The following is a 20,808-nucleotide window of genomic DNA, read 5'->3' as shown; positions in this document are numbered from 1 at the left end:
GTTACCACCCTTACACATCAAGCTGGGTCTGATGAAGAACTTTGTCAAGGCCATTGACAAAACACAAGCAGCTTTCAAGTACCTCCGTGGAAAATTTCCAAGGTTAAGTGAAGCTAAGATAAAGGAAGGTGTCTTTGTTGGTCCTCAGATTCGTGAACTTCTTTGAGATGATGCATTTGACCATGCACTGCGTGGCAAGGAAAAGACGGCATGGAAAGCCTTCCAGTTAGTGGCAATAAATTTTCTCTGAAACAACAAGGCAGACAACTACAGGTTGTTGGTGGAAAACCTCCTCAAGGCATACAAAAGCCTTGGTTGCAACATGTCACTAAAGATACATTTTTTGCACTCTCATCTAGATTTTTTTCCACCGAACTGCGGAGCAGTGAGCGACGAGCACGGCGAGCGATTTTACCAGGACATTGCAACAATGGAGAACCGCTATCAGGGCAAATGGAGCCCATCAATGCTTGCAGACTATTGCTGGACAGTGACGAGATGCTCCATTTAATGAATACAAGAGACAAGCCAAGAAGCGCCGAGTAGACACTGAATAGGACTAAACTATGTACAGAATAGTTTTTTGCCTTTTGTTTCATAATAAATTTTATTTATATAACCCTTTTGCTGATTTTTAAAGTGTTACATAAACAGGACAGGTGAAATATTATCATGTAAAGCAACCATAAACACATGAAAAGACCTAGGTTTACAATTTATGATTAAAACTCTACTATCTACACAATATACATAGACGTAAAATGTAAAAACTTAAATATCTTAGAAACAGTAGCCAATCAGTTGTTTTAATTGTCATATTTGAATTCAGCACATCAAAATACATAATAAATAGCACATTTTATCTCTGAAGCAGACGACTTCTCAAAAATTGTAGACCAGTGTAATTACACAAAAAAGAAATATTGGGATGATGCATTAGCTAGTGATTTTATGAATTGCTAAACTAGGCTTGTAATAAATGTAGGTGTAATAATTGAAATGGACAAAAGAGTATTAGCACCTCTAGGTAATTCCTCCCGTTCTTATCTGTAGAAGGAAAAGAGTATAGGAAATGTAAAACCACACACAGGCCAATCTCTGCTTACAAAACTCCTTAAGGTCCACAGATGTGCCAAACTGCTAGCAACCCTCTGCTGCATTTTAAGGCCTTGTCTTCACTGAGATTTTGTCGAATTCTTCCTTCATTTTGCTAGTGTGGAAGTGGTAGCATACAGTGGCTGCCAGCATTTTTACCACTCTGTCATCTAGAACTGCTCTGAGCCGTGATGACTGGTCTAAGCTAGTGCTTCCATAGGTGCACAAAAAGAGAAACAAGTCCTTCCCTCTCACACGATTCCTAAAAGCTGTTTGCTATGCAAATATAGGAACAGGTGTGTATATATACTGACAAATCTTGTTACTAGTGTCTGGCCTCTCTAGAGGATGGAGTATTTGATCCATATTGAAAGGTGAAGTGTGAACAATGGTTTTGCAGTCATATCACACAAGCACATTGTGAAAGTTGGAATCTTTGGCTCCACTGTGCTGTACCAACTGTTCATACCTAACCTCCTTTTTTTCTCCTTCCACTCTCTGCGTTGTACCTTTTTTCACCTGGCAAAAACTCCCTCTGAATGTACCATCCTCAGTCTCCTCTTTCAAATCCCTTGTCATCCCACTCTGTAGCCTGAGTGCCCACTGATGACCTCCACTCCTGCGCTATTCCTTCCCTATAGTGAGACTGGGGTAAAACTCCAAAAAGAGAACTTAGCAGCTTCATTTGCAATGTAATATAACACAGCTCATGTTATCTTAATGCTTGTCCCTCCCCTTCTTTGTCATTTATCTTAATTTGGTGTGTTTGATTTAGATTGTGAGATCTTGAGGTCTGCATTGAAATTTTATTTCTGTAAAGTGCCATGCAGACTTCTCGTGTTATAAATATTAAAAATCAAACCACTGGTATTGGAAGAGTGTCAGGTCTCTGGCCTGTGGTTGGGGAAGTTTCATGGGGTTTCAGCTCACTTCAGAAAAAGAAAGCACAGAAAGTGATGGGGTCTGTGGCTTGTAAGTCACGTGGGTGAGAATGTGGGGACAAAACTAAAGTTGGGAAATTAACTGTAAATGTTGATTCTACAGACTTCTGTCTTTATTGTAATAGTCTACTAATATTAAAGGCAGTATATTCTTACTTTTAAGAAATCATTATCTTTCTTTCTTTTACTTTTTCAAGTAGCAGTGGTAAGAGAATTCTTTTCATGCTTGTATAACTCAAACATGTCTGCTGCTGTTCTCGTGTTACTTATATTAAATCAATAGTGCTAGACAGGGGAACAGAAGTTAAGATCCATAGACCACTGAGCCAGTAACTGCTCTGGGACCCATGTTTCTGCACTCTAGGGGTTTAAAACTTCTCCAGCATAGCCAGTGGCACTCACAGCAGTTAAACTCTGTCAGCATTGTGTTTAGAGGGGTTATAATTCCTGATGGGCATCTGATAGACTTTATAATCCCTGTTGGGTTATCTGACTCAGTTTCCAGCATTAAAGAACTTGAACTTTTATATATAAGATATCAGTGAGGCTTACTGCATAAAACTAGTATGAAATTTCTGCACTTGCCATTAAGTTATGAATAGACAAAAGAATTTGGAACTCTGGAAAGATATTAATTTTCCAAAGTCCAGTAATTTAAGAATAGTATATCTAATTAACACCAATTTTGTTCTCAACAAATTCTGCTCTGATTTGAAATTAAACATGAGATACTTCAGGCTGAAAGAAATTTTTGTTGGGAAACCTAAAAGAGGATCGGAAATAGGGTTTAAATGGAAACTGAATGGTAGATTCATAATAGTGACTCATAATAAAAACTATTTTTTCAGGAGTGAAAAGCAATCCCAATTAATCCTCTGTAGTAGTAGTGCTGACAAGTAGACAAGAGCCACGTTCCTAAGATTAAGGAATGCAAATAGCAGAGTACAAATTTTATGTGAATAAACCCATTTATTCATACTGAGTAAAGGGTGTGGTAAAGAGCCACTAACTGTGAGTCAGAAGCAGATGTGACATTTTTGTACAAAGCAATAAAAGTTATACTTTAAAAGATTTTCATTTAAAAGAAATAACAAAAAAATCTTAGTTTGCATTTGCAAGGATTGACTCGAATAGGTTTTATCTGATTTCTGTATTTATAAATTTTGCTTCCTCATTGCCCCATCGTGAACCAAAAATACCTTACTGCTGCCCACAACTGGATGGTTTTTGTAAACCAGCTTTGCAAGAGTAAGAAACACGCATTTCCTGTCACTGAGCCCTCATGTTTCTGTTGGCAGTTAAAAGTTTTTGGCTACAGTTCTGGAAAGAATAAGAAATAAGAATTCAGTGTTTTGTGTTACTGCTTTAACTCTGTATGCTGTTTGAATAAATATGGAAACAGGGCTATAGGATCTGCTATACCTTTTATTTATCATAGAATCATAGAATATCAGGGTTGGAAGGGACCTCAGGAGGTCATCCAGTCCAACCCCCTGCTCAAAGCAGGACCAATCCCCAACTAAATCAAAAGCATAATGTCCAAAATAGCAATTTATCTTCCTTAACAAGCTCCTTTCAATTACAAAACTTATCTGCTGCCTAAAATGCTTAACTGCGGGGAAAGTTCTCTTTGTGGTTTGTGTATTTGTTTCCCAGGAGTCCTGTACTATTCCTTCAGAAATTCGTACCCCTGTCTTTTGCTAGAATCATTAGTAGGGAGAGACTTCCCCTGCTACCGGATTGGAGTGGGTTAGCCAATCTTTTCAGTCAATCTTAATATTCAACAGCAATGGATGCTCGACATTTTAGCATAGCTAATTCATGATGTTCACAATAGTCTTTTTGAAATCTGAACCATGTTTCTGCTAAGACAGGAAAAAGAAAACAGGAAATATTCCCTGTCAGTGTTTGCCTCTCAGTCATTGCTGAATTACAGTGTATGAGTACCCTAAAGTGTACTCCAGTTGCACAGTCTAAGCTAAATTAAGTGCAAAACATAAACAGTCAGCATAAATGGGAAAGTAAATTTAGATTTTTTTTGTTGTTGTTCAAAATTGCTTTGGTTTTAATAATGTAAAACGATGTTAGTAATGCAGGGAAGATGCTCCAAAATGACTTTTTTTTTTTTTTTTTTTAAAAAGAGTTTCTGGGTGGAATCTATTGTTTGGGGAAACTGCCCAATAATTAGGGAGAAACAGAATCTCGTATCATTGTTTTGATATCAGCTGTTCCTCTTCTACCTATTTATCAGAATATATGTAAGAGGTAGTGATTGACTATTTTGTGAATAAATGGAATTAGTTGAAATGCAGAAAATTTAAAAAATATTCTAAATTATATGCATCACTTTATTCTTGTGTTTTCTTCTTAGAATTGCCTGTGTGGTAAATATTCACTCCGTCCATTACGACTGTGCCGCGGATATGCTACATCAGGGCAATCTGGGTATGTATTGTGTTTTGTAGCTGGTATTGGTACTTTAACCTATCTGATTCATCAAGAGTGAGTTTGGTTGTCCTTTTCACTTACGTGGGATTTGCAATTACACATTTGTTGCAAGTATATGTTTATGGTTTGCAGCAACAGTTTATTGCGTGATTGCATCAGATTTAAAGCTGCCAAATGGTCATCACTTGGATGGGAAACCACTATAGAGAAGGTGGGTTATTGCAGACAATGTTAGTTGGTGGCATTCTTGCCTCTGTGTTAGTCTGGAACCAGTGCCCCAGTGTGGTACTGAGGGACTTGGGTAGTGCTGAAGGAGGAGTCATGCAGATGAGATTTAAAACAGACTGAACTCTTCAGAAAATAGGCCCCATTTGCAGGTACAGAGCTTTCTCGAAAAGCTGGCCCTTAAAGTATATTAGCTGTCCGTGGAGTTAGATTCAATGGAAAGGTGCTGCTCTAAAAGTCTCTGGTTGCCCGATGGCATGATAAACCAAATGAATGGTTGTGGTGTTCTTCATTAGTTGCTCACAAACGCTTGTAACACTTTTCCATCCCTTGTGCTTAATATCAATATGGCAGGCTTTGTGTGGCTTAGAAAGCTGCAGTAATTAGAATAGTTAAGTTGAAGTTATTCAACTAGTTGCTATGTATATTTAGGTTTGCCTAGATATATTAGAAAAGTTGTGATGAATACTGAATACTTATGGGCCTTCATTTTAAAAAGGATGGCTTTCAGATCTATAACAACAATTTGGTGTTCCTCTCCGAGACTGTTAGTTTTCTATCCTACTGGTTTGACATACATAAAAGCTTTCTCAGCTTTATTTCTTTTCTCTAGTGTTTCTGCAGGCAAAATTATTGGGGCAAGTGTCTTGTTTGTTGGCGGAGGAGTTGGTGGAACTGTTCTGTATGCTAATTATGATCCACGTTTCCGAGAGAATGTAGAGAAGACCCTCCCATACTCTGATAAACTCTTTGAAATGGCACTTGGTCCTGCTCCTTATAATGTGCCAGTGCCAATGCCAAAGAAACCGGTAAGTTTTCACTTGAATTTTTTTACAAAGGAAACTTTTGCTCTGTTTCTCAAATTCTAAATATTTTTGATTCTATATACACAAGAGGCCAGAACTGTGAATTCAGCATGACTGTAATTAGAAAGTCAGTATGTATTTCTGCTTTTTTTAAGGAGAGATTTAATAGATACACAATAAAAATCCTTTCATATTTCAGACATTGTGTGCTGCTGACTTACCAATTACCTTTTGACTGACTTCACCTGCTGTGTTGTTTGTCCTGCAGCTTACCTGTGCACTGCTTCCTTTTGGTTTTAATGTGGTTTCACAGGATCAAATGGATTGTGATTCATGGATTGTAAAATCTTGCCATTTTTACTTATTTGAGTGGAGAGGTCTAAAATGGATAGGTATTATGTCTGGTCATTAATGACCTGGAAAAGGGGGGAAACGGCACACTGATGAAATTTGCATCTCGTATTATGCTAGAAGGAATAGTACTGAATAGGGATGTAATGAGGTTAAGAAATATGAGCAGGAAATACATTTGTCCAGCCTGAATCACTTTAAGGTCATGCATCTTGGGGAACAGATAAACTTTAAAATCTTTAAAGGTAAGAGTGATAGAGAACACCATGTTGGATGTTGTATTGCAATAAAGGTCATATTGAAAAAGGCCATTGGCATCACGTTGCAGAAGGCAGGAGAGACCCTTTCTGCGATCCTGACTTGGGAAGGTGCTGAGTGCCCTTAGCTCCAATTGACTTTAACTTTAGAAATTTCACGTTTACTTCATCAGAAAGAAAAGCCCTCCTGGCCAGGCATAGATGATGAAAAGCGTTCCTGGCCACTGCTGCTATCTGAGCTTTCAGAAGCAGGTGAGGATCCAGAAAGACCCCAGGGTTGCAAACCTGAGTTTTATGGGGGAGGGAGGGGGCCTAGCATATTTCTGAATGGAACTGGACAATATAACTTACCCCAGTTACTTTAGTTGTTTCCCCATCTTAGCTAACGTTATTTCTTATCTGGGTTGCGTCTCAGCCGGTTTGTCCTTATTCAAGCCCTCTATCCCAGCCAAATGCTGAGTAAACCTATTAACTGCTTTGTCCATATTTGATGAAATGGAGACAACAAAACTGGCTGTCGTCTGCCTAATAAAGGCATTGTAGCCTAAATTGCCTTATTTTCCCTAATGATCTGTCTTGCACACTGGACAGGCTTGGGGGTGAAAGAATAGAATATTGCAGCCCTCTACCTGAGTGAATCTTTGGGCTAGATGCACATTCAGTCAATATTAACTTCTGGGTCCTGTCAGAGAGAAATCAGAGCCATTCAAACTTGATTCATCTATTCCTGTCAGTCTGTAGCCATGTCAATTCATATTGTGGTCAATGGTATCAAAAGCATCTGATGTAAAAGTCAAGCAGTCATGATTATTCTATCTGTTATCCGTTGTCACTTGGTCATCTACCAATGAACCAAGTATGTTTTTTCCCCCCACTATATCCTGGTCTGAAAGTGGATTGTCTAGGATCTAGGAAATCTGAGACTCCAGGAGTTTCCATAGTTTTTTTTTTCCACCATCACCACCACTTTTGTAGCCTACCCAGAAAAGGGAGTGGGTGATAATTAGTGAGATCTTAATGTCAAATGCTGGTTTCTTGAGCAAGGGCTTAATGTAAACTTTGTTGATGCCTGCCCTCACTGAGAGAGTGACAATTTCTACCAGTACAGACCCAGTGTCTCCTTTCTAGATTTTATTATGCATCAAGGACAGGAGTCAGGTTTGGCAGTAATAGCCAAAAGTTCCCTAAATTCATCCAGAACATCAGTGAATGATGCTGACCAAAAATCAGAGAGCGTGTCCTGTTTGTCACCCCTCTTCTGCCAAAATAGATGTGTTTCCCCTGGAGATGGTTTGCTCTGAATCAGGGTGATAAAAGTAAATTGAAAATTCCTCCAAGCGAGGACCCTTGACTCTGTTTCCAAGTGATCATAGTCTGGATTAACCCAGAAGAAAAATTTAAAAGAACTAACTATTTATAGCTTGGCCAAGTGACAGCTAAGGGAGCACACAGTCTACCAGCATGTAAAGACTATAAGTGCCAATAGGGGAGAGGACTTGTTTAATATGGTATGAGGATGTATCAGTAGGGGGTAATGAATATCAGAAAGAAACTCTGTCAGTGAGTTTTTATAGATTATGTAGTTCTCTCCGTTGGGAAGTAGTGGAAACCCAGTCTCCAAAGCTGCATGTGAGCCATTTGGTGAGTGTGTGAATAGTGTATCTAGAGTCTGTACACCGCCTGCATCAATACAGTTAATTGCTTTGTAGAGCTCTTTGGGGTACCTTGAATGTTATGGGGTGGTACTTGATAAAGACAGTCTGTTCAAATTCTTACATGTATCAAACTTTGTTCAAATTTAAATTACAACTAATGAATTCATTTTGAAAGAACTGAAAATTGTGAAGGCTGCTTTCAAATTAAAAATTGGGTGTGAAATTCTAAATTTACCATGTAAAATATGAAACTGATAGCAAAGGGTCTTGTATGGTCAAGTCTCTGATCTTGAAAATTGCTAATGCAAATGCCATTTTACATTCTAAGAGCATTTTGGGGTTATTCAGATAATCTGATCCGCTACTGCCTGGTGGGAGGAGTTACTTGTTTTGAAGTGCTGGCAATGTACATGGTGTTGTACAGTATATAAAAATAGAGGCCCTACGCTGAAATCTTTATAATCTAATAGAACTGTGACTCTTTTAATATTCATTGTATGACTGATAGTATGTGGTGATTTAAAAATATATATATTTGATTTTCAAGATGCAACCTGGTCCACTAAAAATCTTCTCTGTAGAAGAATCCAAACAGCCCAGTACCAAATCGCAGAAGAGTAAGACAGAAGCTCCTTCAACTTCAGTGGAAGAAAAAGGAGGTAACTTTCCAGAATGGTGTAAAAATGAAGATGCTATTTAGTGTGGGGAGAAGAACAAAATGGTTATTTTTGGTACACTTTAGATTGTCTTATTACATTATAAAACTATTTGTTATGTAATCATTGGCAAGATATTTGCTCTAGGACATAAGAATGGTCTTTTCTATTCCAGTGGTGGGGTGCTCTGTGATTGCATTCTGGTTACTTTTCAGCCAGTGACTAGATATTTTTTTATGCAGCTGAAGACCTGAATTAACTGGATTCTGAGGCTCGTACACAGGATTCATAAGAACATAAGAAAGGCCGTACTGGGTCAGACCAAAGGTCCATCTAGCACAGTATCTGTCTACCGACAGTGGCCAATGCCAGGTGCCCCAGAGGGAGTGAACCTAACAGGCAATGATCAAGTGATCTCTCTCCTGCCATCCATCTCCATCCTCTGACGAACAGAGGCTAGGGACACCATTCTTACCCATCCTGGCTAATAGCCATTTATGGACTTAGCCACCATGAATTTATCCAGTCCCCTTTTAAACATTGTTATAGTCCTAGCCTTCACAACCTCCTCAGGTAAGGAGTTCCACAAGTTGACTGTGCGGATATTCAATAAGAATATCTTGGATACTTGTCTCCTAGGTCTTCTAAGTTTCTGGTAACTGCAAGGGGCTTAATGTGGGTAAACTGCCAAGTCACAGTTTGTAGAAGTTGGGAGTGTCCTGTCCTTCCTTCCTACCTTCAGTTAAATTCTGAGTGGGAAGCAGTGTCTGGTTGTCGGCCATTTATTATCTTTGCCTTGTGGGAGAAGGTGGCTTATTCACGCTCTGCATGTGGAATGTTCTTTCTTCCCAACATAAACATTCAGGTATCTATACTATGTTATACACAGAAATTATACAAATAGTACTGGATATGTTGTTTTTATTTTACAGCAAGCTCAGAAGTAGCTCAGATAATTTCTGCAACAGGTGAAGCGTTGTCAATTCCAGCTCCAGGCATGCAGGATGACGCAGGTGAAAAAGATCACACACAAGGACACCATGAAGGGAAACACAAACCTGCTGCATCAGGTCCTTAAATGACTTATTAATCAGATCTAACGACTCAATCCTTCATGCCTTCTGCATGCAGACCTCTCACCAACTTGAGTGAATGTTCTGCGTGCTAAAGGACTGCAGGATTGGGCCTAATGAGTCCTTAGATAATGTGAAAAGATTTCTGCTTGATTAGTGCTTTGTGGAAAATCAGAACTGTATACATCCCACTCAACCTCCAATCTGGTGGTTTCTTTGCCAGAGTTCAGGAAAGCTATGTATCGAGGACCTTAGCGAAGAAGCATCAATCACAAAACTTTAAAACACACTGTAGCAAACCGATTAGAAGAACTATGGCTTCTTTGCAATAATAGCATTTCCTTTTTTCGAAAATTTTTATTAGTATTATATTTAACAGGTCTCAGTGTCAATATGCCAACGGTAAACAAACACTTCAGAGTTAGTGTGAGCATTAAGAGCTAACTTGGACTTGTGGTTACAGCATAGGGCTGGGAGTCAGGAGATCTGGATTCTCATCTCCGCTCTTCCAGACTTCCTGTATGAAAACTTTTCAATTGTCCACTTACTGTGTGTTTCGGGGGCAGGGAGAAATAGTGCAGTGTGAACGGTCCTAAACGGTGGGGGAATTGAACTCTGCTGATTGAAATTGTATCATCCCATCTTTCTATAGCCTCCCTCCTAACCTTTCACTGCTTTGGCTGATCTTCCCAGCCATGCTAACAAAGCAATGGAAATGGAAAGCAATGGCTATTTACCATATGACAGTCCATGATTAGTTTCCCAGTTGTGTCTTAGCATTGCTTTCCATCTCAATTTTTTGTTCAGTTTATCCTTATACAACTGGCAGAAATGTAGGGATAAGTCTGATTATGTGTGTCTGTGCAGTTATCTTTGACTGCAAGGAGAGCTCAGGCTAAACTTTGCAACTCTGGAAATACAAGGTTTGAGGAGGTTGCTGGATGATGGTAGTGATGCTACCAATACAAATTAGACTCAAAAGGAAATGGTCCCTCCATGATAAGTAACCCCGGTACTAATTTTGGTTTTTCACTAAGCCTTGTTTTTCCCTCTGCATCTCTGAGCCTAGATGAGGAATATATGTGTGGAGACTCCCCTGCCATAAAAGAACGGCCACCAGAGGAGGTTGCAGCCCGTCTTGCACAGCAAGACAAAGAGGAACAAGAGAAGATTTCATGTATGTAAATTAAGATATTATTTGGTTGTCATAGATAGGAATTCACGCTGTTGTAAATATACAATATAGCCATATGTATACATGGTGGTGTACAAACGATAATTTATGAAGCAGCTACTGTGTTGTAGGTACACCTCTACCCCGATATAACGCTGTCCTCGGGAGCCAAAAAATCTTACCGTGTTATAGGTGAAACCGCGTTATATCGAACTTGCTTTGATCCGCCGGAGAGCGCAGCCCTTCTCCCCCCCACCCCACCCCGCCCCGGAGCACTGCTTTACCTCGTTATATCCGAATTCGTGTTATATCGGGTCGCGTTATATCGGGGTAGAGGTGTATATAAGACTGCTTCCATACCCTTTCCGTTCTCTTTTTGTCTAATCCCTCTGCCTGTCTTACATTAGTAAGAATAAGTGGCATTCTTATTGTAGCAGAGTTAGCAGTGCAGGGGCAGCATGAACCACACTGGGATTTGTGTTGGGCCACTGGGAAAGAATGGCGAGAGAGCTGTGTTGGAGAGCAGACTGCTTCAGAGGGGAAAAGTCCATTACAATGGATCTTACTCGGTGCTTAATTTGTGCCAGGGCTTCTGAGAACCTTTGTACTTGCCCTTGATGCAGCACAAACTGATAATTTTAAGGAATTCTCACTAATCCTTTTGTGTGGTGGAAAGTAACATCATGGGGCCAATTGAGGAACTGTAGTGGGGGACATGAGTGTTACCCATATATATGCAAATGTTTTATTATTATGGTAAGGGTGATGAAGGAAATGATCTGTGTTTTAACTGTTTATTTCTCCAGCTCTTACAGCAGCTTTGGAAGGAGCCCTAAGCAGTACTGCTCGAGTAACCCTTCAGGCAATTACTGCCCAGGAAGCTGCAGTACAAGCTGTTAATGCTCATGCTCAGATACTGAAGGAGGCTATGGATACTTCTGAGGTAAGCTGAATAAAATGCTGATGCAGCTCTTACTTTGTCTACCAAAGTATCTAGAAATGTTTATCATACAATTGAAGATAATATCAGATAATCAATTTTTCTCCTGGGGATAGTCTCTAGCGTCTCCCATCTGATTTTGACTAGTCTTCATTGTAGTCTGTCTAAACTTATGAAAGTTTATCACATGTGAAATTTATTTTAATATTTTTTTGGATTTTTTTGCGGGGGAGGGTTTAACATGTAATGGCACTTTTGTTCCTATTTCACAGACAGGGAAACTGAGGGATAGTTCTTATTTACCTGCTCAATAGGGGTATTCAGAGAGTTAACATTTAATATATGTGAAGTGTGTAGGAAATGAATACACTAAATATTGTGGTAAGGGCATCCAACAGCCTTATAACTCCCCTTTAGATCACTTTGTTAAAACCATTACTGTTGCTAAAATAGTTCCAGTGGATTTCTCTTGCTATAGAAGTTCATTTGGTAGTGTCTAGTAGTGAATATGGAATGTGTCATAATGGAGTCTCACATCAGAGGATTCAGCAAACACTATAAATGAACAAGTATATGGCAGATCAGTCTGAAGTGAGAAGCGCAGACACAGTTGCATGTGGGACGGAAAAAATTGTCTGTGACCACTGCAAGCTATTGTATCCTTGCTTTGCACTGTTCATATTTTTCTTATAAGGTGTTGATACCTCTTGCTTCAAAGCGGTTAACAGAAACATGACAAATGTGCTGCCACCTTGCTCTGTCATGGGATGTTGCTTCCCAGTTACTGGGATCAACCTGGCATGTTTTCAAGCTTGACTTCAGTGTATCTTTATGCCATTTGTACTGATCAACATAAGAGTGGGTGCCTTACATTGACTAACCATAATATATGGCCTTGGGTGTTCTTGGGTTGGCCATACAAACAAGGGGCCCAGGCCAATGCAGTTGAGTTGTTCTAAACATGCGTTGAATGCCAGACATCCGACAACGATTAAGGAGTTTGTTTTAGGAATCTTGTGCCATTATGTGACCCAGCAAACAGACTGAAGACAGCACATATGGAACTGATCAAGTTTCCTGGTATGGCGGTGATACCATATAGAAGTGTTGTTAGCACAACTGCCTGATAAACGTTTAGCTTCGTGCTTATTTGTACGCCCATAGTGTTCCATAGGCAGTGTGACAACATTGCAAATACAAAGCTTGCTTTGGCTATGCGATGGGTAATCTCATAGTTAGTTGTGACAGCATGCTCCCTAAGTAACAAAACTTCTCCATGGACTTGAGGAGCATTGTATGCATCCCCTGGCACAAGTTGGTATAGTACTTCATTTTTCTTTCAGCTAACTGTGAAACCAAAGCAATTAACTACATGAGTGAAGTGATCAGTTATAAATTGACTATCACCAATCAAGTGAGCAACCAGTGCATGGTCATTAGCACATAAAAGCGCCTTAAGTAAATCTGCCACTTTTATGCAAGCATGGAAGCATTAAGCATTTATTCATGTAGAAATGAATAAATAATCCTCTGTCAATGTTATGAAATGCATCCATAAGCATAGGTGAAAAAAGGATGGAAAAGCGTGTGGGAGCCATCATGAACCTTGTTTGGTGCAACTGATTACTAGAAAGGAGTCTGATATCTTGCCATTTTCCACCACTCTGGCCATCATCCCATCGTGCACCAAATGACACACACAAACTTTGAAGAGAATCCAAAGATTAATAAAAGTTTCCAAAGTCATTCACGATTTACAGAATCAAAAGCCTTGGCTAAGTTGGTGGACACTGTATGAAGGTCATGGTTTTTTCTCCTGTCACTTTTCCTGAAGTTGATGGGCTGTGAAGATCATGTCTGTAGTGCCCTGTCCAGACCAAAATCCACATTGAGACTCAGGGAGGAAATTTCCAAAAGATAGGTGTTAAGTCTGTTCAGTATAACCCATTCAAGGCTTTTTCCAGCAACAAAAGGTAGAGAAATGCCATGATGATTATCAGTTTGCCTTATCACCCATATGAAGATAAATGATGTTGGCCTACTTGAAATCCTGTAGCACCGACTCTTGCAATATGGTACCCAGCCTGCTTGTAGGTCTGTGCTGGAATGGCACCTGGTCTGGGTGCTTTCCCTTGTGACCTCTACTTGACTGCTAGTATAGTTTTGTATCAGGTTAGGGCTGGTACAAGCTCTTCTTTTAAAGGGCGCTGTGGAATAGTATTAATTGCTTTCTCAGAAATGTTGGAAGGGCAGTTGAGCACCAAACTGCAGTGTTTGTTCATCAAGCAAGTATTTCTTTTTTTGTCAGTTGAACGGATTGCTGTCCAGTGTGCATACAGGGATTATCGCGTTGCATCTGAGGCCATATGCAGCACAAAGGCCAGCAAAACAGCTTTGGGGGGTCTTTGTGATCTGCTGTTCATGGTAACTCCATGGCTTTATTTTTCTGACTGCTGATTTTTTTTTATTTGCCAAAGTCTGGTATGAGCCACCTTCCTAGCTGCTGAATCCTTATCCTTAATGTAGACTTGATGGGTAGTATGCACTGAGTGTTTTGGGGTCATTCTGATCAAACCAGTCCTGGTTCCTCTTAACGAAGCCAAAAACTTCAGCAGCCATATTATATGTTGTATCTCAGGCTGTCTCTACATCCACTGAGATGTCTGTGGCTAAGGAATGTACATTACCTATGCCAACATGCATATTTTCAGGAGAGAGCTGTTGCCTTCAGCAGTGTTCTAGGCCAGAAGGTGTTCAAGTGCCTAATTAGCATTACAGGGGCATATCCATAACTAATAAGGACTGGGCTTGAGGGGTCTCCCATGTGGAAAGTCTGAAATGGTGATACCACTTTTCACATTGGGGAATTTGGCAATCAATGCTACTGGATTGATAGGAACTGTAAGAAAAATATATTCATCTGTTTTAAAATGAAAGGAACATGATTAAATAGGTTAAACTGAATCTGAAGCTTGAATTTAAAAAAAATATTTTTAAAACACAAGAACTAATATTCTAGTTACTTGTATTGCATTTTTAAAGATCAGCAAGTATGAAGGAACAAACACACCGTGTAGAGTCAAGCACAGGAGTTTCCCAGTAGCCTCCAACCCAAAGACTGCTACATTGTTCTATTGCAGGAGAATCAATGTGGAATTGACTAGTTTATTTTCACTGTTTAGTCAGGACAAAGTGCATAAAGTAAACAGCATAAATTCTGATAAAATCAGATTTTTAAAACTTTCAGTTGTTGGTATTAGTAACAAAGGTAATTGTTTTTATATGACTTAACTTGAAATATGCCCTTTTAAAAATTAACTTAACTGCAAATTCGTTAGGAACCTTTAAGTTTGTGCAGCTATTTTGAATTTCCATTCTTGCTGATAATTTTGTTAGTGGTTATAACTTGCCTAATTAGAAAGCTTGTGCTTCCTAGACTTCAGGAGAGAGAAAATCTGCTCAGTGGCGGACCTTGGAGGAAGCATTGAAAGATCGCAGGAAGGCTGTGGATGAAGCTGCTGATGCCCTTCTGAAAGCCAAGTAAGTTGTTCTGAGCATTTCATAGGCTTGATTTAATATCTCCAGTGTCAAATTTGACAGAAATTCTAGAAACAACATACAGTAATCTGTATTTGTGTAAATTAGATCGACCTGTTCATAACTAGATTATATCTTTACCTGTGCCAGCACCAAAGAATTTAACCCAAGCATACTCTTGATATAAGAATGCATAGCATGTGCTTCTCAGGTGTTTCTGGATCTGCTATTTTGCAGAACATTGATATGATAGAGAATCTGAAACAGTAAAATCTTAGATATTTTCATTGTTTCCTTTCCTTTTTCTAATAAGACAATGAATGAATCAGATCACTCTTGGAGCTTAGATACTATGGCAGTGAGACCAAACAACCCAAAGCTGGTCTCAACTAGTCATTAGAAGAGACAGTGGACATAATATAATTTTTCTTATCTTTAATATCTTATGCAGATAAAAGCTTGGATAAACTTAAACAGTATTAGCAAACCTATTGCAGATATTTCACAGCTGGTCTCTGTATGTACAGGGATCAATAATACCATTAGGTATTATCAGTTGTAATGGCCAAAACTTTAAAACCTGGTTATGTAAAGTTAGGCTCCTTAGGATTTTGCACTAATTATATTAGAAACTTCAAATTTAAGAATAAGACACGCATCCTTGTTTTTTAGATCATAATCCTTTTTCAGCACATAATCCTAAAGTTTTGTATAACTACTTCTAAGTCTTCGTTAATGAGTTTTTAGTAGTTTATGCAGGCTCTTGAAGACTAGTGATTTCAATGGTATTAAAGGGGGTGTGTATGTGGAAGTAGGACAGACATCTAAAATTTGGTTATCTTGAAAAGACTCGTTCTGGGGAGATGCGAAAAACAAAACCTGAAAGCATGTGGGAAGAACTCAGGAAAGCCTGTCAGCAGAAAACCCCCAGAAAGCTAGTAAAAGATACAAGTGATCCTAATAGCCACTGACTGTGTGTAAACTTTTCAACAAAAAAATCCTTTTAAATTCAAAATGATTGGAATGTTGAATGCTGTTCTTCCCCTCCCCTTAACCTTAGGAATAGTCAAACTGGTATCACTAGAGCCAATATTTTTTAAAGGACATATAAGATAATTTATCTATAAACATCTGACTGGCTGCCGTTGGTTTACTTTTTGCTCTATTGCTTGTATTCATTTAGGACAGGGGTCGGCAACCTACAGCACGCGTGCCAAACACGGCACGCAAGCCTATTTTGACTGGCACGCTGCTGCCTACCTCGGTCCCGGCCCCCAGCCCCACTCAGCCCCCCCGCCCACGACTTTCCCCTGCGGGGGCAGGAGGCAGAAGCTTGGTCCTGCGGCAGCCAAGCTTCCCCCCTCCCCTGCTTCTTCCCCCAGCATGGTGCTTTCCTGCCCCTCCTCCTCCCCCTCCCTCTCCGTGTGCCGATCAGCTGATGGCCCTTGCGAGGAGGAGGGGGAACGGGGCAGAGCTGAGCGGCAGCGTGCTTGCTGCTCCGTAGAGGAAGCAGAGAAGAGGTAGGGACGGGACCTTGGGGAAGGGGATGGAACAGGGCATATCCCTTCCAGCCCCCTGCCATGAGCCGCTCAGGGCAGGGGGCTGGGAGCACCCCCACGAGCCGAGCACCCCAGCCCTCTGCCCTGTACCCCCCCACATCCCAGCCCTCTGCCCTGACCCCTGAAACCCCCCACACCCAGCCTTCTGCCCTACACCCCCCACACCCGCACTGCCCTGAACCCCCCCACACCCAGCCTTCTGCCCTGCACCCCCAGCCCTCTTCCCTGAACCCCCCACACCCCCACTGCCCTCTGCCCTAACACCCCCACACCCCCAGCCCTCTGCCCTGACCCCTGAACCCAACCCAACCTCCCCCCCGGTCTGGGGTCCTGGCTGTTGGCCTCTTGCCAGCCGGTGTCCCGGCCGCAGGCCCTGCTCAGCCCACTGCCGGCCTAGGTGAACAGAACCCCAGGCTGGCAGCGGGCTGAGCAGGCTGGCGGTGCAAGATCAGCATTTTAATTTAATTTTAAATGAAGCTTCGTAAACATTTTGAAAACCTTGTTTACTTTACATACAACAATAGTTTAGTTATATAATATAGACTTATAGAGAGACCTTCTAAAAAACGTTAAAATGTATTACCGGCACGCGAAACCTTAAATTAAAGTGAAGAAATGAAGACTCGGCACACCACTTCTGAAAGTTACCTACCCCTGATTTAGGACCTGCTTCATAGTCAATGGGAGTCTTTTTGTTTCAATGGGCTTTGGATCAGGAACATAGTGCTGTTGTCTTGCATTTCCAATTATGCAAGGGGAGAACTTAAATTAAAAAAAAGGCCCGAAAACATTTCTTTAATGTTTGATTTTATAAATGTCTCTCCGTTTCCTTTTCGTCACACCTTCCAAAAAACTTGGGCCAAAAGTATTTTGTAAATATAGCCAATTCATTTCTACAAATGTAAGCATTTCTTTAGTACCTAAACTTTGCATTAGCTAGAAGTGGCTCAGTTTTCAAATATCGGGTGCGTTTGATTTGGCAGAGTACATTCAACCCAGTTCCCTGCATGTAACAATGAACAACTGCATATACAATTTAAGACCATAAAACTAAATGAGTTTACAAAATAAATCTGTCCTCACAACCCATCCTCTTGGGCAAAAAGTTTTATGAAGGAAAATTTCACACTAAATACAATCATAATTTCAAATCTGTTAAAAACATTGAACCCTCTAGCAGCTGTATTTAGAGTTTAAAGCTCTCCTTTAATTAGTTTGTTATGTCATCTGATCAATCTCCCTGCCAGTGCAGATAATAACTTCTATATATGCTAATTAGTAGGTTCTGTCTTTTTCAGAGAAAAATTAGAGAAAATGAAGGGTGTGATTGATGATGCCAAGAAGTCTCAGATTGCTGGAGCCAAATCTCACATACTTGCTGCAGAAGAGAATCTTCATCATATGATAGTTGACCTGGACAATGAAGTCAAAAAGGTAACATTTCCCAAGTCTGTTCTAATAAATCATCATTTGCATAATGGACAATTGCCAGCATGTGCAGAAACTCCTGCAATAGCTTAAAAATACTGAGTATAAATTCAGAATCATTCAGCTGTAATTTGAGCTTTTGCGCTGAACAATTTTCACAGGATCCTGGTGGGGAAAAAAGATAGCTCAATTACTTGATCTGTTTTAGTGGGTGAATGCTTTCTTTAGTTTGATGGCAGTTGGGTAACATGGGGCTAGTTGTAAATCAATAAGAATGGATAAATAGACACACACTAAGCTAGCTTTGCTTGCTTTGACGTATTCAGGTACTATTGTTTTTCACGATGCTCTTGAGTTGCTTTTTTTTTCTCTTCAGGAAAAAAATGTAAATAATATTATAGGTGACTTAGAGGGTTGTGATTTTCTTTAATCTTCATGAGAAATTCATATTTCTTTGAAAGATTGGAAAGGAGAGACACCATGGTCCAGTGGTTAGAACACAGAACTAGGAGCAAGGAATTTCATCTCAGTTCTGCCAGTGACTTTCTGTGTATCCTCAGGCAAATCATTTTACTTCTTTCTCAGCTTTCTTGTTTGTAAAGTGAGGATAAAACTTACCTGCCTTGCAGGGTTCTTATGACTTATAAAGCTGCTTTTATTGAAATGTGCCTTTTCTACTTGTCTTTATGTATTGATAGGAACATCGGCGCACAGGTCTAAACTAGAACAGCTCTAGGGCCAGTCTTGGCTACAAACAATACAACATGATTGTCTCAGAACTGGCTGACTTAGAGCATAGATATGACCTTAACTGTGTTCCATTACACAGTGCTAAACCCTTGGATGTGTTCAGGGACTTAGCCTGGATTTGGGATACTCTTACGGCATGTCCACACTGCCAATTAAAAAATCTGCAGCACGGAGTCTCAGAGCCTGGGACAGCTGGCTCGGGCTGTGAGGCTAAAAATAGCAGTGTAGGTGCTTGGGCTGGAGAGTGGAATCTTAGAGCTGTCCAGCCTGAGCCCAAATGTTTACACTGAAATCATATAGCCCTGAGCCTGAGTCAACTGACCTGTGCCAGCCATGGCTGTGCCATGGGTCATTTATTGCAGTGTAGACATATCTTTTCAGTCCTGTCTACACTATGGGTTGGCATAGTCTGACTTCAGTATATGTACTGTGTAGATGGGGGAGAAGTCTCAGTAGGGACTCAGTAGCTCCAGTAATGAGTTATTGTATGTGAGAGGTGTCATAACTATAAAGGGAAGGGTAACAGCCCTCCTGTGTACAATACTATAAAATCCCTCCTGGCCAGAGACTCCAAAATCCTTTTACCTGTAAAGGGTTAAGAAGCTCAGGTAACCTGGCTGACACCTGACCCAAAGGACCAATAAGGGGACAAGATACTTTAAAATCTTGGTGGGAGGAAGGCTTTTGGTTTGTGCTCTTTGTTTTTGGTGGTTGTTCACTCTTGGGACTGAGAGGGACCAGACATCAATCCATGCTCTCCAAATCTTTCTGAACAAGTCTCTCATATTTCAAACTTGTAAGTAAACAGCCAGGCAAGGCGTGTTAGTTTTATCTTTGTTTTCTCAACTTGTAAATGTACCTTTTACTAGGGTGTTTACCTCTGTTTGCTGTAACTTTGAACCTAAGGCTAGAGGGGGGGTTCCTCTGGGCTCTTTAAGTTTGATTACCCTGTAAAGTTATTTTCCATCCTGATTTTACAGAGATGTTTTTTACCTTTTTCTTTAATTAAAAGCCTTCTTTTTAAGAACCTGATTGATTTTTCCTTGTTTTTAGATCCAAGGGGGTTGGATCTTGATCCACCAGGAGTTGGTGGGAGAAAGGAGGGGGGGATGGTTAATTTCTCCTTGTTTTAGATCCAAGGGGTTTGGATCTGTATTCACCAGGGAATTGGTGAAGAGTCTCTCAAGGCTACCCAGGGAAGGGAATTAGCACATTGGGAGTGGTGGCAGCGGACCAGATCTAAGCTGGTAGTTAAGCTTAGAAGTTTTCATGCAGGCCCCCACATCTGTACCCTAAAGTTCAGAGTGGGGAAGGAGCCTTGACCATAGGTTTGGGGGAAACTATATTGAGGTCAAGTATCAGGGGGTAGCCGTGTTAGTCTGTATCTACAAAAACAACAAGGAGTCTGGTGGCACCTTAAAGACTAACAGATTTATTTGGGCATAAGCTTTCGTGGGTAAAAACCTCACTTCTTCAGATGCATAGAGTGAAAGTTACAGTCCGTATATAATGCCTGCATCTGTAACTTTCACTCTCTGCATCTGAAGAAGTGAGGTTTTTACCCACGAAAGCTTATGCCCAAATAAATCTGTTAGTCTTTAAGGTGCCACCAGACTCCTTGTAGTGTTTATATTGAGGTCAGTTTTTTCTAGCAAATTTGCCTTGTAAGTTGGTAATAGACCTCTCCTCTGTCACTAATGAGTAGAAGTGTGGTGGTTGTGCTGTTTGTGTGTGTGTGTATATTAGGGCTTTCGAATAATCACAGTTAACCCATGCAATTAACTCAAAAAAATTAATTGCGATAAAAAAATTAATCTTGATTAATTGCAATGTTAAGCAATAGAATACCAATTGAAATGTATGAAATATTCTTGGATTTTTTTTTTACATATTGAGTTCTATTACAACACAGA

At 40.2% G+C, this 20,808-nt stretch overlaps 1 protein-coding gene across 4 annotated transcripts in view; it reads left to right on the top strand.

Moving 5' to 3' along the window:
- IMMT (inner membrane mitochondrial protein) overlaps nt 1-20,808 on the top strand; it is a 37,603-nt gene that overhangs the window by 4,854 nt on the left and 11,941 nt on the right. Inside the window, exons 2-9 of one of the 4 annotated variants that reach the window (XM_065405453.1) lie at nt 4,408-4,481; nt 5,323-5,518; nt 8,326-8,437; nt 9,367-9,447; nt 10,577-10,684; nt 11,488-11,624; nt 15,058-15,161; nt 18,016-18,151. In XM_065405453.1, coding sequence (XP_065261525.1) covers nt 4,408-4,481; nt 5,323-5,518; nt 8,326-8,437; nt 9,367-9,447; nt 10,577-10,684; nt 11,488-11,624; nt 15,058-15,161; nt 18,016-18,151 — 948 coding nt within the window. Of the gene's footprint in view, nt 1-4,407; nt 4,482-5,322; nt 5,519-6,296; nt 6,376-8,325; nt 8,438-9,366; nt 9,505-10,576; nt 10,693-11,487; nt 11,625-15,057; nt 15,162-18,015; nt 18,152-20,808 lie in introns of those variants that run through there. The other 3 variants (XM_065405451.1, XM_065405454.1, XM_065405455.1) reach the window with 3 other exon arrangements.

Source organism: Emys orbicularis, chromosome 5, assembly GCF_028017835.1.
Source record: "Emys orbicularis isolate rEmyOrb1 chromosome 5, rEmyOrb1.hap1, whole genome shotgun sequence".
NCBI classification, from domain to species: domain Eukaryota; kingdom Metazoa; phylum Chordata; order Testudines; family Emydidae; genus Emys; species Emys orbicularis.
This window is presented reverse-complemented; position numbering and strand designations above follow the sequence as displayed.